This window comes from Gymnoscopelus microlampas (assembly GCF_963454915.1).
Source record: "Gymnoscopelus microlampas genome assembly, chromosome: 7".
Lineage (NCBI taxonomy): Eukaryota > Metazoa > Chordata > Actinopteri > Myctophiformes > Myctophidae > Gymnoscopelus > Gymnoscopelus microlampas.
The window spans coordinates 20,202,907-20,226,850 of NC_139944.1; the positions used below are offsets into that span (position 1 = coordinate 20,202,907).

At 41.4% G+C, this 23,944-nt stretch overlaps 2 protein-coding genes across 4 annotated transcripts; one reads left to right on the plus strand and one right to left on the minus strand.

Annotated features, from left to right (window-relative positions):
• Window positions 1–124: 124 nt before the first annotated feature.
• On the minus strand, window positions 125–16,155 carry brpf3a (bromodomain and PHD finger containing, 3a). 3 transcript variants are annotated; one of them, XM_084063245.1, is made up of 13 exons: window positions 15,829–16,155; window positions 12,677–14,189; window positions 11,851–12,007; window positions 11,616–11,747; window positions 10,633–10,761; window positions 8,293–8,605; window positions 7,293–7,634; window positions 6,389–6,952; window positions 5,804–5,870; window positions 5,606–5,694; window positions 4,221–4,315; window positions 3,131–3,285; window positions 125–2,043 (listed from the first exon to the last, which is right to left on the minus strand). In XM_084063245.1, the coding sequence occupies exons 2-13, from the start codon at window positions 14,167–14,169 to the stop codon at window positions 1,860–1,862; spliced, it is 3,720 nt and encodes a 1,239-aa protein (XP_083919371.1). In that variant the 5' UTR covers window positions 14,170–14,189; window positions 15,829–16,155; the 3' UTR covers window positions 125–1,859. The 3 variants fall into 3 exon arrangements, with proteins under 3 accessions (XP_083919371.1, XP_083919370.1, XP_083919372.1); XM_084063244.1 differs by having other exon boundaries at window positions 11,845–12,007; XM_084063246.1 differs by lacking the exon at window positions 125–2,043 and having other exon boundaries at window positions 3,186–3,319; window positions 11,845–12,007.
• Window positions 16,156–19,002: 2,847 nt separating this feature from the next.
• On the plus strand, window positions 19,003–23,733 carry grik6 (glutamate receptor, ionotropic, kainate 6; the record flags this gene model as incomplete). Its single annotated transcript, XM_084061753.1, has 10 exons — window positions 19,003–19,033; window positions 20,004–20,174; window positions 20,437–20,468; window positions 20,582–20,761; window positions 20,996–21,219; window positions 21,587–21,684; window positions 22,091–22,305; window positions 22,607–22,826; window positions 22,934–23,175; window positions 23,629–23,733. The coding sequence occupies 10 exons, from the start codon at window positions 19,003–19,005 to the stop codon at window positions 23,731–23,733; spliced, it is 1,518 nt and encodes a 505-aa protein (XP_083917879.1).
• Window positions 23,734–23,944: the final 211 nt, after the last annotated feature.

The window sequence follows — 23,944 nt, forward strand, 5'->3', positions numbered from 1 at the left end:
TGTCATTATTTACTGTAAGAACCGATGTTTCAAAGTTGGTGAGAGCAGTTGAAGAGGTTCAGGTGTGTCGATTTAATAAAAAGTGGGGCTACAAACTCAACATAATCACATACAAGGAGTCCTTTCAAACTGTATTTATTCCTGGGTGAGGGAATATTGTCTCAGACAGATTATAGATCTTTCAGTACAATTCATAATGACAAGATCAAAAACCTGTGCCACCAAAGAAAAAACAAAAGGTCTCGTAGGCTAGTGCCAAGTCACTCATGCCTACATAAGGGTTTTGTGCCAACTGACTGCTAGGGAACATGTTCTGACATTTCTTTAAGTACCGTCACTATTACAAAGAGCTACTGAGCATCTTACATAAATCTTCTCAATATTTACTTTTTTTTTAAATAACACTCTTTCCATCTGTCACACAATATAAATTAAGATCTAATAATTTGATATTTTTTTTGCATTCCTTAAATTACTTCATGTAAGCTAATATAAACATACATTTACATATGTACAAAACTATACACATGCACATGTACTCAACTGAGTTTGTATATATTTACATATAAGGTTTTTTTGCCATAAATATGGCTTTTCAGGAGTAATGAATTCTTTCAAACAAACCAATTGTGCTTTTCAAGTCATTACTGGTTGGATTCGCAAACATTTACAAGTTATTCAAAAAGTGATTACAGTGGCCTCTTTCATGACTAGAAATTAGCATCCCCTTGGTAGTGACTTCACATCTTTACCGCATTCACTCAAATAGCTGCACCAAGTACTCCAACATTCTAATATTATAATACAAAAAACAGCTTCACAATATGGAAAAATAAATGGTTTTAAAGTCTCACTCAAAGCAAATCATAATTAGAGGAACATTTCTATAAAAGGTTTAATTTGAATTTGAATCTACGCACACAAATTATTCATTTACCATTAATTATTCTTTGAAATGTCCCCAGTTATGTAAACTGAATCAAATTCAGCATTTGTGATTACATTTTAATATACCATTTCTTTAAATGAAGTGCACAAAACGTATTCCAGCAGCAACACACAGCGGAAGTCGTACAGTATACCATGACACGCAACTATTTTTCCAAATGTCGTTTGTCCTGGCTGTAAAGCCAATTCTTACAGACAAACCATAAGTAATGACTTATGAATTAATCATATTTAGCAGACAAACAGGCTACTTGACAGAGCAGAGGAAGAGGAAAACATAAATTAGGGGCGTGTATCTAGTCCACTTGTGCAGTTATTTTAGTTTGACTTTCTGTGTATTTGGCACAATTACATTTTATATAAATAATTTTGAACAACAAAACTAGGGATATTTTAGGGATAATTCATGACGAATACCGTTTTTCTTTTGACAAACTTTCTTAAAAACAGTTTTGAGACATGGCTGTTGCTGAGACTTAACGACTCCATAAGAAATCAGTGACATTTCAAATGGCAAATACAATCTGAATATGCTTTGAATCAAGCTAGTCCCTTTGAGAATAAAATATTTACATTTTGTCACTAAGTCCTGACTCACTTTGGCCTAAAACAAAACACATAGCAAAACAGTGGTTGTGTAAAACAAATACAAATTAAATCACATGAACCAATGAATAATATAATCTTTCAAAAATCTCTTCAAGCAGTTTCTTCTGATAAAAACATTTGACTCTTTCATAACCCAAACAACACTGACTTCAAACTCGTCAAACTCCAATCAAGGTCTGACGGCTCAAATGGAAACCATCATTCTACTCTCTCACCTATTCTGCTTCATCTTTGAATAGGCTTTTTAATCCATCAAGCCAGGCAACCTGTGAAGGATGATTACATTTTCAAAATAAAACTATTCATATAAAATTGGAGGGGGTGAAGTCTACGTTCCCTCTCACGTGGTTTAAGTGTACCATGGCCCGGTCGTACGCTGTGTGCACAGACTTGCGCACGCTGGGTTTCTTGCCCTCCATTAAGCGCAGTTTGTCTACAGTGTCATCCTTCCCCATTGGCAGTAACTTGTCCCAAGGGAGCCACTGCCTGAAAAGCAAGACAAATCTATCTATAATTCCACAAATCTCTGAGTGAGTGTCTATCTGTTTATGTGAGTATGTCTGTTCTTCGCATATATGGAGAGAACAATCCAAACAACTGGCTTCACTTTCGGTGTTAACCCATTCAGACCTGAGGCCGATTCTACAAAATGTCTTCTAAATCCCAACAGTTTTCTGAAAATACTAATGTTTCTATAATATAGAATATGTATTTGGCCGCGGATCCCCATCTCAAAATATGTTGTTCCAGGGACCCCCAGAAGCAAATATTTGAGTAAAAAATGTTTGCTTTAAAATAATATATATATATATATATATATATATTCAAAGATTTGCACACATTTTCTCGATTTGTCAAAAATAGCAGATCTACAAGCTCGTAGCGCGGCACTCGGTGCCGTGCTATGAGCTATGAGCTATTTTTGAATAGCCAAAGTGTAAATTAATGCTTTTTAGCTCAAATACAAAAATGACACAGATGCGTTCCAGGTCTTAATGGGTTTAACAGGGTTCGATTTGCTGGGGGAGATTGGGGGATATCCTCTACTTTTGATATCCCACCTCTGGTCATTAATTGGTATCTCCGGTAGGGATATGTTTTATACCTGCTTCTGGTCAGATTGAATTAAATACAAGCATTTCCTTTTGGGAGATTTAGACTGATCTATTTGATATTTATGTTTGAAAATATCACAATTTAATAAAAAATATGATGTTCTTAAAATGTTTCAAAAATATTCCAAATATTTCAAATTTTCTTTCAAGATCTTTTGAAAATAGCAGATCTACAAACTCACAGTTCGCAACGTGTTGTGAGCTTGTAGATCGGCTATTTTGAAATAGCCTGTGTGTGTGTGTGTGTGTGTGTGTGTGTGTGTGTGTGTGTGTGTGTGTGTGTGTGTGTGTGTGTGTGTGTGTGTGTGTGTGTGTGTGTGTGTGTGTGTGTGTGTGTGTGTGTGTGTGTGTGTGTGTGTGTGTGTGTGTGTGCACGCGTGCTCATGTGGCCTAGTCGCTTCTTTTTGGCTTGTTTTCATAGACCTGGTTGCTTGTTTGACACCGACTCCGGATCTTACCAAGTCCTTTTGGTATCAAAGAAGAGCACCAGGAAGAGTTTCTCGCCCTCCTCATCTCGTCGTTGCTCGCCCAGTTTGAGCACCTCCACGGGGGGCACTGGAATGGGGATGCCGTTGTGAAGGAGACCCTCCTGGGGCATGCCTGGATCAACGATCTGTAAGGATGCATAAAACAGCATTGTCTCAGTGCTAAAATGACGTTAGATTTAATAAAATAAGAGTGAGATAGCGCCAGCGGGATGTGGTTTGTTCTCAGCTGCTATCGCTTTCGGCACAAGTTGGAAATATGGTAAAGAACTCAAAACTTGCTTGTTTTTCCTTTCTTCATAACAAGCAGTGATTTTCTTTGAGGCTGGAGAGAAATGTATTCAAGTTACATTACTGTCTATAATGGACTAGGCTGACAAAGTTTATGCATGCTGAGGAAGCTAGATTATTTACCATTCGTTCCTGTGAGTGGTTACTCATGCCAAGTGGCTTAACCCCAATTTATACTTGTGTCGGGCGTCTATAATAGCCTACAGTATATACAAGCTCACGATACAGCATGGATGTGGCGCATTGTGAACTTGTATATTGATAGATTTTGCATCTGAACTGGACTTCATGGTCAAATAAAACAAAAAGAGTGAAGAGCTACAGGGTGGCGATATGGTGCAGCAGTTAACGCAATCTTTACAACCAGACCAGGGCCAGTGCACATGAAAGCAAGACATCCTAAAGACTGACTTCATAGTTATCTCAGTTTAGTTTAGTTTGGTAATCTTCATTCAATAAACTTGCCATGTGGCTATACTTTTCCCCAAAGAACTGCATCATCTGTCCTTCCCTACTCAGAACCGGTTATGGTGGCATGTACTAACAATGTTAAAAGCAGCCTGCGGTTTCTGTTTAGGATCTCTTGTGACTATGTGGCGTAACCCCAGTCTCACTGCAAGATAGATAACAGAGAATATGGGTTGGTTGACTGAACACCAGCTAGTCAGCCCGATCCATGAATTCATCACATTAACTGCTGCACCGGATTGCCACCCCATAATTCTCCAGTTGCAGCCGACAGCAGACCACACCCCACTCGATGTATTCTCACCATTGCTGGGTATGATGGGTATCCACGGCATTTGGCCCAAACCAGGTCTAGAGGTGAGAGCTCTCTCTCATTATCCAAAGTCAGAAGTGTAGTTCCTGTGCACAAGAAAAGGATTTTTTTTAAATTATTTATTTTTGTTTGTTCATTTAATTTCATTTGTGAAGCCTTTCACATTTATTTTGCGCTGCATTTGTATTTTCTTGTCTAGTAAAGAGCTGGTAGATCTGCTATTTTTGGCATACAACTAAGAATGATCAGCCCTACTGTGAATTGAAAATGTGTGTGTAATATTCCTGACATGCGTGTGTGAGTAAACACAAGCTTTACAAAAGCAATATCGCCTATGACAACTATATCTAACTCGTTTGTGGAACCACTGGATAGTTTAGGATTCAACAAGTTTATAGTAAATAGTTTCTAAAATACTTAAATAACTAAATAATTGAATCCAATTGAATCATCTTGACTCACTAATATTAGAATGACCTCGTCAAACAAATCAGACTGTGTATAGTCAGTATAGTCACGGTTTTAAGGGGTCACGTTCAAGACGGCAAACTATGTGTGGCTAAATGATTTGCGTTTAAATGTCTTAATCTGATGGGGTACATTTTTATTTAAACCTCCCCTGAATAATTTCTGCCTTTAAATGTTTCCGTCAGGCCGAAGGTGTGGCCGAGAGATGTTTTCGCCCCTGTCCGTCAGTCCATGTGTCCGTCCTTATGTGTGTGTGTGCGTTCGTCTGTCTGTCTGTGAGCAGCTAATCTCCAGCACCGATCGGCGTGAAACTGTGCATGCCCACTCCCTGGAGGCCAGAGAAGAACCTCTGCCCAAGTTTTTCCACATCGGCCTGTTATAGCGCCACCAGGAGGCCACAGTAACCTATCTGACCTGGCGGAGACCTGTGCTCCGAGGAGCACTTTTTCTAGTTGATTGTTAGTTTTCTAAGTGAAAGTGGTTAAGTACGTCTGTGGGTTTTATAAATATTGAACCAGTGAAAAGTATTAACAAGACATTGGATCCACTGGAACACAGGTTCTTTTTGCCATTTCCTGGAAAGTGAAACAGTTTTGGACAAATCGACGATTTGGAAGATACGTTTATTATGATGATGACATGGATTAAAGCAAAATAAAATCTCACGACTGAAAATGTTTGTATGACCAAGTCTTAATGTGCGATTTGTGAAACAGTGTGAAAGGAGCCCCCCACACTAGCTCTGTTTCCTAAGCAATATGTAAAATGATGATGTTTTAGTCATATTGTTCCTGCTGTTCTACATACTGCAAACATACTGTGAAGAAATCACAGATTGAAGTTTTAACCTTTGCTTTTATATGAAATATCCGAGACTATTAAGATTTATTAAATATGATAATACACACCGGAGGCAGGCACGTCTCCATTCTCACTGTTGGGGACTTTAACCAGGGCTGGTTTACCTCGACTGCGTTTGGGTGGAGACACACTACAGCTGAGAACGAAATGGGCTCAATTTAAGAAATTTCATTTGCAACGTATAAATTCAATTCCAAACTAAATTAATGAATTATACATAACAGACATACTGTTAGAATACTCACTTTAGTTTGTCATCAATGGTGTGGTCTACAGAGATCTCTTGGTGCTTTCCCAGTCCATTTGTTAAGCCTAATTGTAAAAAAATAATAATAACCTATTAGATTACAAACCAGAAAAGGAATCTCTTAAGAAGTTCCACAAATATTAAGTGGAAAGAAAAATCCTTGATATCGAATGACTTCTTATAATTGTAGAATTTGAGGAATGAATCCAAACACAAACAATACCACTTTATCAAAACTTTACTAATATCTTTCAGAATGATTCATAGCATACAAAATCAGAGACAACTTTTTCTGGTGCACCGGCTTTTATGGAGAACTTCACAGAGGTTTGAGTGCTTCCTGTTTATATACTGTTGTTGTGGGCTATAGTAAATCAGCATTGGACAGGACAAAGAAAGGGCCCTTAGCTTAACCGGCAATGCATTATCCAGGCATTCTTTTTTTTTTTTTTAGAAAAAAAAGGAAATATGGAGATATTCTGTCCGACAGCAACGATATGTATATATGTACAATCCTCTTCAGACAACAATTTCTTAACAATAACATACAGTACCTAGTTTTCACCTTGAGGATTTGTCTTACCTTCCTGGTTGGGTAGTGGAAGGGGTTTGTCTGCCTCCCAGCAGTCTGAGCTGGGGCCTCGGGACCTCAGCTGGTGGGAGGAAGGTGACGGAGGGGTCGCGGTGGGGGAGGGGATTAACATGGAAATGGTGGTGATGCTAGGATTTGGACTGGCGGGGGTGCTGTCCACACCGTTGCTTTTACCCTCAGAGGTTTTCCCGTTCTGCTCCGCTGGACTCTTTCTTTTCGCCAGCCTCGCGCCGTTCTTGGCCTTCTTGAACAGAACGGACGTGCGGCGGCCGACTCCGGCCAAGGACGGGGTCGGCGGCGTACCCAGAGGCGTGACCTCGTGAACGGCCTCGGTTTGTGAAGACGGCGTCTCCCCAACCTCGGCTTCCTCCTCGCCCTGGCTTTTGCTTCCACCGCGCGCAGATCTCTGGCGCTTGTAGGAGCGGCCAGGTGATCTACGCCCGCCAGTCACTATGCCCAGGACCGGGGGTTCGAGTGGGGCGTCTCCCGGCAACGGTGATGACACTGGGCATGTGAGCTCCAACACGGGCGGAGAGTCATCTGGATCTGAGAGGACTGAGGGAAATCATAGTAATAATTAGTGCTGTTGCGCAGAAAGTATCTCCATTTAACATTTTTTAATTAATGCCCTACTTCTTAGCGCAAGAGTGCTGCACAAAAGTAGCAAAAATAGCTACAAGCTCAGATCACCAGTGTCTGGGTTTTTAAATATTGAACCAATGAAAAGTATTAACAAGACCTTGTGACTAAATAATAACTACATTGGATCCATGGGAACACAGGTTCTTTTTACCATTTCCTGGAAAGTAACAGATTTGGACATATGAGGTTTCCACCCGACAGTGAAGATATGTTACTGTTCAGAATATAGTTATAATTTGCCGTGTTCTGTTACCTGTCCCAGGTGGCGTTACTGATGTTAAAGGTCCATTATCCACGATGTCTTTCTTTCCCTTTTTCCTCTCCTTTTCCACCACTTCCTTCTTCTCCTCCTTCCCTCCCTCCTCCTCTTCCTCCTCTTCCTCTGTGTCGTTACCGTTGACAGACTGGGAGTGATGCTGCTGCTGGTCACTCTTCTGCCTGAGCGTGTTGATCTCTCTGCGCAGCAGCCGAATGCGTTTGGTACGGCCGCCGCTGGAGCGCATCGGCGTCACCATGTCCAGTTTATCCAGCAAGGCCTTCAGCTGCTCGTCCGTGGTCTGGTGGAGTCTGTTCTCTGGGTCCAGGATGGAGTCAACTGTAGAGAAGATGATGTGGAAATGTTGATGTGTGACAAAGTAGAGAAAGAGAGTAGTAGGAGAATGGGATGAGGTCAGACATCAACACTGGTTGATGGCGATCAGTGGTGGACAAAGTACTCAGTACTTGAGTCAAAGTATAGATACTCCTGGTTGCATATTACTCAATTAATTTGTACTTCAGTTTAAGAACTGGAGCACTTGCTTTTAAAAGGGTTAGAATTCAAAAGTACAAATTACATTTTCTTTTTATAATCAATGCATTGCTTTATTAAAATGTAGAATTTCCCCAAAACATCCAAAGATTTGAAATAGGGCTTGTGTGGTCAATTCATATTTTTTTTGTCAAAAGTAGGGGTGCACCGATATATCAGCCGCATATCGGTATCAGACGATATTTGCCACTATCGGACAACATCGGTATCGGCAAAAAAATAAATAACAATAATAATAATAACACCAAGAACTAAATAGACCAATATCGGTATCGGCTAAGAATTTCCATATCGGTGCATCCCTAGTCAAAAGTACAATATTTGTCTTCTATATGTAGAGGAGTGAACGCCATTAGCATCCAAAAATGCAAAGTACAGTACTCAAGTAAATGTACTTTGTTACTGTCCACCACTGATGCTGATAACAAACTCTCAAACTCACTGTCATCCCACGTGCACTGTTGGAAGTTGTGTTTGTTAGGAGCCTCTGGGAGGTGCATGCCAGTGTGTGGGTCCAGGCCAATGGTCTGTGCCTGCCTGTGGGCATGGCGGAGAATGGCTCCACCTACTTCATGCAGGCTCTGGGCTGCCTTGTGAAACATTGAGTCCGTAGAGTTGTATTTCAGACAGTTGGAGACCATTAGGTCAAAGTCCTCCTCCAGGTCTGCTATGGAGCAGTAGGCATGCGCTTCCAGTTTGGCACGCATGGTGGCCAGGTCCATAGGCTGGGATACAAACTCCATGTAATCTGGGACCTTAAATAAGAATGAGGAAACGCATTAAGAATAAAACATCTCTTCTCTGACTGTGTACAGCAGCTTATTGATTTGTCTTGAACGGCACCAACCTAAGATAAGACAAAATAAGCTACAGTAAAATAACAAACTGTATTGATCCCCAGAGGGAAATGTAGGTGTCCTCCCATCAACAGCAGTGAAAACCTGACTAGATATACAGTATATGAATAAAAATAAAATAATAGAATACTGAGCTTCTGGCCCTCAATTTCGGCAATGGATCTCTAAATGTACAGTGAATAAATACATCAATGAATATACAGTACATCTATTGCCAGTGAATGTATGAATGAATTAGGGCTAACAATTAGGGATTTCTCACACCAATAATATCGCAAATGCAATCTTTTTCAGTCAATCTTTACTACTGTTTACAGTATAAGCACCAAACATTAGCTACTGTGAATATGTAAACTGCTGTGTCCTTTATTTAACCAGGGTACGTCACACTGATATTTCCATCTCTTTTTCAAGTGGGCCCTGGGACATCTTTCAGCAATACCCTGCTTCACACTCACACATGGGAGCTATCCAGTACAACCACAATCCTACATTGTTGGCCACTGAGAAGCTGTAATGGTGTGCCAGGTGTGACAGCCCCCATTATAACTAACCCTAACCTCACACTAACCTAACATTTGTTTCATAGGCCCACAAAGGGAAACAAGTCCCCTGGACTATTTTGTGTTATCATTTTAGCCTTAATGTCTTACTGTACCATCCATGTGCTGTTTACATTTCTGACTAATAAAGTATTCAATCAATCAATCAAGTCAGACTATCGGGACGTGGGAATAATGGGCCGTCTGACTAATGGTCAGCCACCCTCCACTGGAGCAGTCAGGTGTTCAGTCTTCAGTGCCTTGCTCAAGGGCACTTCAGCGGTGAGTGTTTAGGGAGGGGAGAGTGTTGCTCATTCAGTTCCACACCCTGATTTATCCTGCTGGTATAGGGATCGAACCAGGAACCTTTCTGCCACAAAAGTGCTGCTCAAGTGTTTACCAGATGTCTCTATTCTTATTTATTATTAAAATGTTCCGATGATAAGCTCACCTTAAATGATCTGCTTTTCTGGCTAATATTCATGCTGCCTTGAATGTCATGTAAGTTTGAATTTCATTCATAAAACAATCTTTTCTCAAATTAATATGTGCCTTCAACTGTAATAAAACACAATGATAATGTACCTTTGATTAAACATAAAGTTCACTGTGTTAGATTACCTATCTCAAGCAAGTTTCATGTGTTTGATTGATTGATTGAATACTTTATAAATACTTTATAAATGTCTGAATGGAAACCAATGGCTTCCTGGAAGTTAGGAAAAGCACATCAAATAAATACAGTATGCTTTGGAACATTGTCAGCAGTAATGTAAAATATGAGTCCATGTTCTAAAACATGCAAAAACACCATGTTTTAAAACACATTTTCTCTTAAGCAATTAACTGTAGCCAGTAGCCACTGGGATTCCAAAATTAGTCATTCATATTGCAATTATATACTTTCCCCCCCTGATTAATTGTTCAGCCCTTTAGAATGAATGTATGACCAGTCTATCAACAATGAGTATATGGGTGGATACATGCATGGTAAGTAACTGTCCATCAACTAGGCCTGTCACAATTATTACATTATCGTCAAATCGCAATTATTTGAGATAACCACAATTATTTTTGCATAATCGTCATAATTGTTTCCATGTTGAAAAATGTTCATACATTTTCAAATATTAAAAAGAAAATTATTTGTATATTTAATATCTGGGCTGTGCAATTTTTTCTTACGAAGCCTAAAAGGCAAACAGAAAAGTATTTTGTATTCATATGTTCCAATATTCAATGCCAAACACACAATTAAATCGTTAATCTCAATTATTTGAGTGACAATTAACCGTCAACTTAAATTTGTAATCGTGACAGCCCTACCATCAATTCATGCGCATATGAATGAATACACCACAATGAATATAAGACTATAAGAACCTCCGCTAGATTGACCGGCTGAGAGAAGATCTGAGCTGTATCCTTCTCCTGCAGTTGGTCTAGCGTGGTGCGGAGCAATACTAGAGCAGGGGTCAACTTGAGCTCTAGAGCAGCCTGCTGAATCTTCGTCTGAAGAGGCGGAAGGAAGGAATAAATAGAAAAGAAGAAAACTCAACATTAGTTCTAATATAATATAATAATACAATAATTAATAGGAACAACAATGATACACACTCTAAATGAGACATACTGAGCACGATCACCCAAAATAATTAATTCATTAAGACCGGGAACGCATCGGTGCAATTTTTTTATTTCTTTGGCTGTTCAAAAAATTGCAGATATACAAGCTCGTAGCGCGGCACTCTGCTATTTAAAAAAAAAAAAGATCGGGAAAATGTGTGCAAGTCTTTGAATATATACATTTGAACTCAAATCTTTGCTTCTGGGGGGTCCCTGGAACAACATATTTTGAGATGGGGGTCCCCGGGCAAATACATATATATTTGGGTGGTCCTTGACATGAACATTTTGAGAACCACTAATATTATAGCAACATACGTTTTTTCAAAAAACGGTTAGGATTTAGAAGACACAGAAGCAAAGATTTGAGTTAAAAATAAATTGCTTCAAAAATATATACACTCAAAAAAAAGGAAATAGCAGATCTACAAGCCCATAGCACGGCACTCGGTGCCGCGCTATGAGCTTGTAGATCAAGTTTAACATATGTGATGCCAAACTTAGCCAAAATGGCAGATCTATTCTACAAGATCACAACACTGTGTTGCTATTTTCGGTGCAGGACACCATCGTACGACTAAGCATAAAACAGGTTCTGTATAGAGGTAAAAAGAAAGCACTGGAGCAACTCTGACAACTGGAGCCTTTTCTTTAATAGAACAGGGTGCAAGGCGACGTTTTGATGTTAGTTAAATCTTAGTCAGGTCATGGTTCTGTATAGACTTCATCATGCAAATCACCTGTTCTCTCTTTAGCCTCTCTCTCTTACGGATGAGTTCCACAAGGAGTCTGGCTCTTTCCAGGTCTTGCCTCAACTTCTGCCAATAGCGTAGTTCATCCCGTGCAGCACACAGCTTCTCATCGGGCTCTTTCTGAACATCAACAAAACAAAGATGCGGGCACTTAGTCTGATTGCATAGATCTATCAATCTGTCATGTTTTTATTGAGAAGGAAAGGTTCCTCTGTACCTGTACCTGTTCAGTAGTCTTGTGAGTCTGCAGATGTGAGTGAAGTCGTCGTATTAGTGGCATGCCATTCCGCGACTGTCGTTTCAGTAACCAGTAGTTATGAAGCCTTTGCATGAATTGATTCTTCCTTTGCACTGGAACCCCTGTGCAGATCTTATTGAGCCTGTGGAAACATTATTTTGAACCAGAGAGTAAATCAATATCGCAACAAGACAGTTACGACAGATATTGACAGAGCTGATCATTTGTTTTCTTCAGTATTCTTGAATTAACATAAATAAATGTAGCAACATAACAAATACATCTTTCTGATGGACAATTAAAACCAAATATAGATGATTGACTCCAGGAGGAGCACCAATCACCTCTGTTATTGTTATTGGTCCTTAAATCTTCCTTACTTCCTTACCTGTTGCCAATGATACTAATTAAGATACAAATTAAGACTCTGTTCCATTTAGTTTAGCACAGTGGTTCTCACATTTTTAATTTCAAGAACCCCCATAACTCTGAGAGTGTACAAATGGAACAAAATGGACCCTTATGGGTCGTGGGTACACTCTCAGAGACAGAGTTACTGTACACACCCGTAAGGGGCCATTTGGAACCCCCTCAAGGAACCCTGAGGTTCCCTGGACTGGACCCCACTTTGAGACCCACTGGTGTAGCAGAGTGTTTCCAGTGAGCCAACATGCACAGTATCAACACCCTGACTCTGTAGGTTCAAGGAACCTACCCCCTGACTCAAGGAAGAGGCCCAATTTCTTTCCAATATGGCTGCTGTGCATAGAGCCTATTGCTACAAGAGGATGAAAGAGTGTGACTGTCTGACCTGTGAGAGGGGATCTGAGGCACCAGCAGGACAGGCACAGCAGAGCGACGTGATGACCCTCCCTTCTTAGACTTCTTCTTCTGGCCCTTGGTGGCCTTCTTGTTCTGCGGCGGAGGGGGGCTTTGAGTATAGGACCTTTGACCACGGTTACCCCTGCCCCCCACCAGCCTCCCTTCAACCGTCTCGTCTCCGGACCCGTCCCGCCGAGACCCGACTGGAGAGTGATGCTCACAGAAGGCCGTCTTCTTCACAGAGAAGGTCGTTCCGTTGACCCCCGTCTCCCGGACGGGGTCTATCTTCATGAACAGTCCAGCCTTCTGGGCACAGGTGACGTGAAACGCCCTGTAGCAGTTGGCCTTGTGGCACTGGATGGAGGCCCCCCTGCCTTTCTGCTTGCACAGGTAACAGGTGAGCTTCCAGCGAGCCGTGGGGATGTTCTTAACCCCCTCGACGGGCTCAAGGAACACAGTGTTGGCGAAGCAAACCTCAGGGATCCAAATGGCACAGACGACGTGGGCCCAGCGTCCATCGCTCGTCTGCTTGAAGGCACCTCCCCGGTTGGGACAGAGCACACAGTCTACGGGACGAGAAGGGGACTGCAGGCAGCAGCGGCACAGCCACTGGCCCTCGGGGACGTAGGGCACGCCGTAACACTCCTGGTGGACGGCCAGGTTGCAGATGTCACAGAACAGGATGACGTTGCTGTTCAGACACTCGTCGTCCAGGCAGACGCAGCAGAAGGCGTCCTCGTCGATGGTGCTCTGGGACAGAGCCTGGCTCCGGGACTCCAGGATGGACTCTCTCTCCAGGCGGTCGATCAGCAGCTCAAACGTGTCCGGAGAGACAGAGGCGTGGCCATCAGACACCCTCTTCTGGTTGACCATCTCTAACCAAGCCAGGTCCTCCTCGTCCATGTCATACTCTGCCTCTGCCTCCTGCTCCTCCCCTGACTTTTCTATGTAACGGTAGTAGGCCGTCGGGAGAGGCGGTGCGTCCGAGGGGCAGACAGAGCTCAGCACGCGGAACGTGGGCTCGGGCAGGGGGCTTTGGTGAGAGGGGTGTTGGTGGGTGTTGGCGTGCTGCTGGGAGCCAGATCGATGGCTCTGGTGCGACGCATTTTTGCCGTTCCTCCGCCCTTTGAGATTGGGCGGTTTCCTCCCCGGCCTGGCTTTGCTCTGGGTCTGCTCGCTGTTCTCCTTGTTGCTGTTGCATTCAACAATGTCCTGAGCCATCATCTCATCCTCCGTTATGACCGGCAGAGGATCCGTGATGTTAATCCTGTGGAGCCTTCCATCTAGGTCCACTTCGACTATTTTCTGGGCCTGAGCGTACGTTAAAGTCTCCCTGGACGGAGACAACTGTAGTCTGTAAGGGGAGGGGGGCCGCAACCCTCCTGATGAACCCCTGCCCCTTCCCCTCCCTCTGCCACGGCCCCTGCCCATGTCGAGTCGGCTAACACCAGTCTCGCATCCCCGCCTCCTCGCTTTCCTCATGGAGGTTTAACACTGCCTCCCTACAAATTAAAAGAAAAGTAAAACAACAACAAAACACACATTTAGGCTGAGTAATGATGCAAGTTATAGCCATTATGCAGAGAGCACCTTACAGCAGATTAAAAATGCTATTGCAGTCATGGTACTCATTCACCCAGGTCTGTTGTTGCTTTTTTGTGTTATCCTTTTAGCCTTAATGTCTGACTGTACCACGTGCTGCTTACATTTCTGACTAATAAAGTATTCAATCAATCAAAAGTACATTAAAGGTGTTTCTTACAAAACCGCAGGTGCTATCTAGGGTAAAACGTTTATATTAAATGACAGCCAAAGCATACACCCATAAAATACCATGATACGATAGGTCAGGGAAATATCTATCTACTAAGCTGGATGGCCGTGGCACAATATTAAAGAAGCACTGTTGTTCCTGCAGTTCTAATCACAACAAGCTTGAGGCTAAGTGAACAACAAGCATCAATAACAAAAGTTAAAACATTTAGCTAACATAAGGACTTTAATGTCCCAAACCAGTCCAACTAATTACTCAGTGACCCAAAAAAAAACAGTAAAGCAAAAAGTACCGACTGTGATAGCCTGATAGGGACCTTGCAGTTTGTCCTGTTTATAACCCTACCATCACTAGCTAACAGCTATACTACTAAAAGGCTGTTCCTTAACATGATCATATTAGGCTGCTGTTCACCCACCACTGCAGTGAATTATTGCGTTCTTTGCCATCTTTCCTAATCAAATAGGTGTTTAACAATACAGGGTGAAAAGAGGCTATAGGCTGAAATGTTTACATTCATCACGTTTAATTAATGACGTGCTGCTGGCTTATCACTATTCATAATAATAACACTGTAAGTAACGTGAATTGTGTACATTGTATTTTTACGATCCCTGGCCAACACGGACCAGTTGTAACGCTGTGGTGACACAAAGTCAGCAAATTAATGATCTAGTTTATATGCTACAAAAAAAATAACAGATCTGCTGCGCTGTTAACTTGTAGATCAGTTATTTTAGGTATGCAACACCGTCGCACTACGGACTGTAAACTCGGCTTAACATGAACGCATGTATCGCCCCTCCCCCGAGCAGTGCCTCCATTGGTCCGATCGGGGGTCAGTCACGGCACGACGGCGCCTTTCAACCAATCGCGTGGCAGCATCCTCTATTCAGACCCCGCCCTTGTTGCTACACGTAGTTCGGTTGCAGAGCGCTAAATACCAACCCGAGCCTCTAACGTCTGTCAGCCATTTTACCCGTAACAATAACACAGACAACACTTGTGTTGCAAGTTGTCCAGCAGCCCAAATATATACATACATGTAACAGTAGCAGCCACTTGGCAGGTGCACACGCACGGTGTCAACCCACACGCATTCATTATTATTCGCATGACACACACTGACATCATGACACTGCACATTTCTTTGCAACGGTTGAACGTTGCTTCATACTAGACCAGGGAGGGAGAGAGTCCTGCCAAACATATAGCTTCCCTCTCTCTCTCTCTCTCTCTCTCTCTCTCTCTGCTGATGTGATAATAACGTTTCACTCGGGCGGACATTTCTCTCCCACAATTTTAAGCACATTTCTAAACAGATAGACAAGCGAATGACTGGTGTATATAAAAGTCGGTTCGCTTACCTCGGCGAAATGCTGTTATGTGCGGGTGTCAAAGAGAAAACGACCGTTAAAGCCGTGCCAAATGTCAGGCTAGTGACACAATACTACTCGCCAGGCAGACATGCTAGCTGCTGGCTAGCCGTTAGCCTCCTCAGCTAGCCGGTGATTTGAGGGGCGACAGCGTCATCTTCACTACTTCACTCCTCCATTTGAACGCCACCGCGAGCCTCTCTCAAAGCACGCGCTTTAACGCTTTTCAACGTTTCCCACGCTCCCCGAAATAAGTCACAAAAAAATCCTCAAGATATCAAGTTTAAATGTTGCCTTGGATATAAGGCTAAATATTCAGTCAAGATGGCTTGAAAAAAATATAACGCCCCTCTTTAGAAAAAAACGAGCGCAAGCCAATTGTGGGCCATCGTTTGAGCTCGCGCACAACGCGGTCCGGCCCGTGATTGGTCAGCACTGACCACCGCAGTCATCGAGCCCTGGCTTGTGGTCACTCCAGGACACAGCGCTGAGCAAAACAACGTGGCGCGCAGTTTGCGCGCCTTATCTTCATTATCGACAGCCCCCACTATGTGACACCTGTTACACATGCACTGTTTACATCCTGACATGTACACCTGTTACATGCACTTATGTGACCTACTTGTTTCTAAATTCTACCTAATGTATTGTTTACATTATCATATGACATGTTTACACCTGTTACAATGTTTACATTCTGACATGTACACCTGTTACACATGCACTGTTTACATTCTGACATGTGCACCTGTTACATGCGCTTATGACCTACATGTTTGTAAATTCTACCTGTTACATGCATTGTTTACATTATGACATGTTTTGTTTACACCTGTTATATGCACTATTTACATTAATAATAATATTAAACTTTATTTGTATAGCACCTTTCATGACATGAAATGCAGTTCAAAGTGCTTTACAGAGCAAGAATAAAGCACAAGTGCTTTGCAGAAAAAAAGTATAAATACTTTAACAATAAAGCAAAAAAAGAAAAGCAAAAGCATAAGACAACATTAAAATAATAGCAAAAAAGGCAGTGAATCAGGCATAACAGTGAGGACATGAATAACAGATTTAAAAATCAACTAAAAGCAAGAGTGAAGAAATAGGTCTTGAGCTGCACTTTAAAGCTATACAGAGGCTGCCTGTCTCAGGTGTAATGGGAGTTTATTCCAAGCCGTCGGCCTGTAGAAGCAGAATGCTGCTTCACCGTGTTTTTTATCATTAAGACATGTTTACACACTCGTTACATATGACCTATGGCATGTTTCTAAGTTCTACCTTTTACATGCACTGTTTACATTCTGACATGTACACCTGTTACATGCACTGTTTACATCCTGACATGTGCACCTGTTACATGCACTTATGACCTACATGTTTCAAAATTCTTCCTGTTACATGCATTGTTTACATTATGACATGTTTACATCTGTTACATGCACTATTTACATTGACACATGTTTACACACTTGTTACAAGCACTGTTTACTGACATGTTCACTGTACACCTCTTACATGCATTATTTACATTATGACATGTTTACACCTGTTACATATACTTTACATATACACAGGAGGACCCCAATGGAAATAAGCCATAGACCTTTTTGGTTATCCTTTTAGCATTATTATTCATAAATCTGTACCTCTGTGCTTTTTTTGCAAATTGTTAATAAAGTATTCAATCAATCAATCAATCAATCAATCAAACAAACAAACAAACATGCACTGTTTACATTATTACATGTTTACACACTTGTTACAAGCACTGTTTACTGACATGTTCACTGTACTCCTGTTACATGTATTGTTTCCATCAGTGATTCTCAAAGTTTAAGGACCCCCATAATCAAATGGACCCTCATGGGCTCAATGTGTACACTAGTCAAAGTTACAGACCGTTAAGGGTCCATTTCAACCCTTCAGGGAACCCTGAGGGTCCCACCTGGACCCCACTTTGAGAACCACTGGTTTACATTACATGACATGCAGATGACATGTACACCTGTTAAAAGCACTGTTTACATTTTGACATGTTAGCAGTGTTTCACTGAGAAGATGTAACAATGGCATATATGTAAGTTACAGTGCATGTAACAGGCATAACCTGTTACATGCACTGTTTTTATCTGTTACATGTACTGCTTATATTCTGACATGTTAATTGTTAAACATGTCATAATGTAAACAGTGGTGGTAAGAGGTAGGCTATGCACTGTTTACATTATGATGTTTTTACAGATGTTACACACACTGTTGACATCCTGTCATGTCCAAGGCGCAATCACACAAATGAGTAGCCTAGGTAAATCAAGCGTTTTCAAGAAAGTACATTTTAAATCTTCCTTCGCATAATCCCATTATAACCATGTCAAGTCAGTAGCTTTTGTTTTTCCTCCCAGTTCTATATGCATACTGTCAACATTTTAATCTGATACCCATTTCAGTAAATCTAACAGAAAATATTTGATTCATAACATTTTACACTCTTAAAACTGTAATTCAACTAGACAGAAATCAACTGTAAGTACACTTCTAATTACTAAAATGTTAGAATTGCCATCCTTCTTGCTATACATCATGCTCATAGGCATTCTTTAAGTCAAATTAGATTAACAACACACCGACGGCATTTTATCAAGTAAATACATGTCTCCTTACTTTTATTACTGATACTAATCAGTTGTACACAGCATAGGGAGGAAAAACAGCCTTCTCCTCCCCACCCCTCAGAAACTCAGAAGTTCTCCACCCACAACAATGTCATTGAATGTCGTTGTCTGTCCTAATTGGCTGAAAAGTACAAACTTGACATAGTCCTGCATCACAGTTTAGCTCATTAGGATCATTCTGAAGTGGAGGCCCAGCAGTCACATCTTTGAGCTGTGTTAGGTACAGTACATATTTTCATATGCACTTTCACAGACTATGACTTATGTTACTTCATCAAAAGATATTTAATCCATTCATCTTGTTCAGAAGTTGTATTTTTATCTAACTCGAATTTGTGTTTTGTTATCGATTTATTTAAGTAGGCCTATATCTGTATATTTTGTATTTGATGCCCTGTACAAGCCACTAATGACAATGTTGTTGCTGTTTTTTTGTAGGATGGAAATAAATAGAATAAGGATGCAGTTTAGCTCCACTTTATGCATTATGGGTCTTCTTCTCAGCATAGTTACTGCAGGTAAGTAACTATTTAACACATCCTCAAACATGCTGCAACATGATATTAACACATTAACCCTTTATACTTTGCCGAGTGGTCCCCCAGGGGTCTGTATTTGGTCCCCTCTTTTTCCACTCTACTCCAAATGTCTTTGGCAAAAAATAGCTGTGACGCATTTTGAGCTTGTAGATCTGCAATTCTCCACAAATGTTCGAAATTATCGCTGACGCTGAATGCTCGCCTATTATGACATGACCACAATAGGTATGCTAGGGTTCATGTCGTTCAATCAACACGCCACATCTAATTAGGCTGACACATGAACACTGACCAAAATATGACATAATATGTTTTTTGGAGGAGCTTACCTATTTGTTACCTAGCTTTCTAAAAATGTCTTATTATATTATATAGTCATTTTAATCATACTAATGTTACTGATCCTATGAGTGACAGTATAAGACAATCTGAAAATGTTTTTGTGTTTTCTGTAGCATGACCCAATCAGTTAATCTATGATTATGGATGATGACAGCATGCTCATTTCAATGCCAGACCCCTCATGTTTTCACTGCTGGACGCAGTAGAAATCTCAAAGGCCTGAAGTGACATTAATAGCTAAACTGTCAGCTGGGCTCCAAATCAAAGTGGAGCGCCACATCCTTCCTGGCACCCATCATGTCCCACTATGATAGAAAGGAAGCGAGCCGGCTGACTTTCTCACTAAAAATGGTAATAAATCAATGCAACAAACAAGGGCCCTGTGTTTATGAGTGGCCAAAAAGTGACAGGGGCCTGACGAGCTTGTAAACGTGTCATCTTCTGAATAGGAGGAGCTGATGGTTGTCAGGATCACCCTGTGATACTGATGGAGCCCCAAGGCCTTGGCCTGAATCAAGGCCAAGGCCTTTTTATAATCTTTGACTGGTCTCCCACCTCACAGCGCCATGGCTTTGTGATTCATTGAATTAACACTCAACTCGTTTAGATTGTAATGTGGCTCAGATCGCTTTCAAGAGGGAGAGGAGAGTGGCCAGATCTCTAGGATACCACCGGAAACCATTGGTGACCGAGAGCGTGTCAAAGCACCCCCGCATTCACCTCAGGGTTTTTGATTCTGTCAACGTCTTCAGCACTTCAAATGGGCATGACTTTGGTGGTATTCATCCAGTGGGAATAAAGGGTCTTCAATGGTCATGCAGAGTAGTGAACGATTGTGGCGCCTCTTTCATCAGCTCACACGACAGTGTGCCAGTCTATAAATATCTCATTTACGTATTTCTGATGTCTCAATTCTTTTTCCATATTCTTTATACCTTCCTAGATGCATGTACATAAACTGGTGTTGAATTACTCCTGTGTATTGTAAAATCAATTCCCTTTTCATACTGTGTTTTGTTCTTTCTGCCTGTCAACATCAGTGCGATCAGATGTTAGAGTAACAACTATAAAGGTAACGCACCTATTGCATTCAAGCATGTATCTCATCCCACTGGAATGATTTAAATCAATATTATAGATACAATACATTGTTATTGATTATGTATTGACTTTGTTTTCTTCCAGCAAGATCCATACACAATGCCCAAAGGCTCACAGCTGGAGGGCTACTGTATGGACCTGCTATCTGAACTATCTAAGAAGCTAGGCTTCAAGTACAAAGTGCACCTGGTGAAGGACTCCTCATATGGAAGACAGGATGAGAGTGGCAACTGGAATGGAATGATTGGAGAGGTGGTGAGAGGAGTGAGTACATGAAAGCTGACATTTGGAGCAATCAAAGTGCAGAAAACGCATCTACATTTCAGAGGTTTACATTTGCCAGTTGACTTTTCTGACTTATGAATGATGCATTCAAAATAAACAATTATTTGTTGTGCACAATATCAGCATACTTCAATAGGATGTCTGCTAAAGCTGAAATGCTATACTGTACACTACAGTCTGTGCATGTAGGGTGAATTAATGTATTCCCTGCAGGAGGCAGACCTTGCAATTGCTCCGCTGACCCTTACTGCAGCTCGTGAGAAGGCAGTGGAGATGACCAAACCGTTCATGCAAACAGGAATCAGCATCCTACTGAGGAAGGACATCTCAGAGGTGTCAGGCTTCTTTGACTTCCTGTCACCCTTTTCAACTCACACCTGGGTGGGCATTCTCATCGCCTACCTAGCAACTGCTGTTTGCATCTTCATAGTTGCCAGGTTGGTGAATCAATCAATCAATCAATCAATCAATCAATCCCCTAAAAAACACTTTCAAGCTGGCGTCCCAATTTTGGACATATCATTGTAGATAAAATGTTGACATTTAAATGTATTTTTTATTATTTATTTATAAATAGGCAACCTACAGCTCATGTTGAGAGCTTGCAGGTCGGTTATTTTCACTATGAATACAGGTGTGCCTTGAGATTTTAACTTGTTCAAAAAAGTTTGATCTTTACATGGAAGTAGGGCACTTAGGACCTATCTATATTTTTGCATCTATGTTTTTACATATTTTTCACTCCTCTGGTCTCTAGAATTCACCTTGTTTTTGTCGATATTGTAATGTCCTATGTCAACACAGACTCAGCCCGTGTGAGTGGAGTCAACCCCGAAGTGAAGAGAACAGCTTCACCATCCTACACAGTTTGTGGGTCACAGCGGGAGCTCTCACCCTACAAGGTAAACAACAGGGTTCTAACCACATTAACCCTGGTGTCCCTATTCTGGGCAAATTTTCAAAAGTCTTAAAAAGTCACATTTTTCATAGATCTTTCATCATTTTACACAACCTCTTAAGATGTCGCATCATAACGTGTTGCTAGCTTGTAGATCGGTTATTCTCACTCTTTGTTGTATGACAAAGTATATAGGACTTAAGTGGTTGACCAAGACCAAGAGTGTTCTCAGTTTTGTCACTCATCACAGAACTATAGCCTACACACAAAGAGGAGAATTGAATAGATCTAGACGTTCAAAGTGTTTAAAATAAAAATAAGATAAAATACAGATAAATGGCCAAGTTGGAATAGTTTCCTTTTCTATAGTAGTATCTCACAGTTTAATTTTGTCTTTTTTGTGTTGCCAGGGGCTGGTCCTCACCCCAAAGCTCTGTCAGGGCGAGTCATTTTGTGCTGCTGGTGGTTGTTTGTTCTTGTGCTGCTGGCCTGCTACTTCTCCAACTTCAGCTCATCCCAGAGCACTGACACCCATCTGGCGGTGAAAAGCTTTGAGGAATTGGCCAACCAGGAGATGATGGAATATGGCTGTCTGGCTGGCTCTTCCACTCTTGCTTTTTTTAAGGTAAGTCTAAAGCCTGGTTTATGCATTGGAGACAGTGTTGTGTGTGACAAGAATAACTCCTAATGATGTATAATGTAACAGAAATAATGATGGGGTGGGGGTGGGGATGATGTGTTATTGTTATTTTAGTCAAACACCACATTATATGACTCTTTGTCACAGAAGCATGATTGAACAGATAACACTTCTTTTCTTCTGGTTGTTTAGTCTCTCATAGACGCAGCTTATTCACTATTCACTTATTCTTTTGCCATTCTCCTATCATCTTTGTGTCTGTTTTTCCATCTATCTCTTTATCTAGAATTCAAACAACCCGGTCTACCGCAGAATCTATGAAAACATGGAGAGAAAGAAGAGTTATGTCTCGTCAATGGAGGAGGGTGTTCAGCGCGCAAGACTAGGCAACTTTGCTTTTATTGGAGAGTCAGTCTCACTGGACTTGGCAGAAGCTCGCTACTGTGAATTAGTCAGGGCCCATGAAGTCGTAGGCATGAGAGGTTACAGCATCGCTGCCCCAATAGGTGAGGCTATGGACTTTGAAATATCTTTTAACCAAAATATTAACTTTAAAGAACTATTAGTGTTTTTTGTCCTAAGAACTCTCTGAACGTCTTTTTCTGCCCTCAAGGCTCCCCTATGATAAAGAACCTAAGTGTGGCAATTCTGCAGCTGAGTGAGGCAGGAGAGCTGGCTTACATGCGGAGTAAGTGGTGGGCTACCGGCTGCATGGTAGACGCAGCCAAGGCCTCCACTGAACCCCACGGCCTGAAGGGCATGTTCCTGCTCCTGGCTCTGGGCCTGGGACTTGGAGTGCTGCTGGCTGTTCTGGAACTCACCTCCAAGAGCCGTAGTAACGCCGGGGACCAGAGGGTATGTGGATTATTGTTGGCTCTCATACAGTACACAAGCAAGTCTGAGAGGGAGGTAAACGCACTCAAGTTAATTTATACCGTATGCATGCACCCCTGCGATTATACTGTTGATTACTTTCTCAACTGATCGAATAATCGAGAAGCATGTTATACGTATACATATTTTTTAAACATTTTAAATATAACAAATTGATTATTTTGAATAGACTAAATTGATTAGTCTGATTAACTACTCAAGCCCCATTTTATACTTCATCGTACAAGTGTCAAGCAAAAATAACAGAAATGAGTTGATTCGTTTTATTAACTGTTGCGCCGCCATACTGCAAATACACTGCACAATCACCATGTTATTCTCGCAGCAAGATGTGGATTGTGAGAATACATTCAATGGAGCTTTCTGGATGTGCAGGTGTTCATCTTTGTACCACTTTGTATGTGTCTCCAACAGAAAACCTGCTGCACTGTACTGGCTGGTGAACTGAGACAGCGCTTCTGGAACAGCAATGTCAACAGACCGCAGGAGGTGGCAGAAAAAGATAAAGATAAAGCATGATTACGTTGCATTAATACCCGACAGGATCATTCCAGGAATTTGATATTCTTAAGTATTAACAAAGGTGTGAAACAATGTTTACTATTTAGTGGGTGTGAAATAATTACTTTATTTGATGGTTTTATTACTACTTAGGCCCATGATTGTTGTAGGAAGTTGTGATTCTGAGATACTGACAAAGCTGGAAAATGTTTGTCACAACCTGTTTAGA

Bases quoted from the DNA above. Each gene is read 5' to 3' on its own strand.
- brpf3a (XM_084063244.1), bottom strand. From the start codon at position 14,169: ATGAGGAAAGCGAGGAGGCGGGGATGCGAGACTGGTGTTAGCCGACTC. The intron at 11,748-11,844 runs GTACAGAGGAAC...GTTGATGTTCAG, and splicing joins AGACTACTGAACAGGTACAG to AAAGAGCCCGATGAGAAGCT. The intron at 2,044-3,130 runs GTAAGATCCGGA...CTTGCTTTTCAG, and splicing joins TTTGATACCAAAAGGACTTG to GCAGTGGCTCCCTTGGGACA.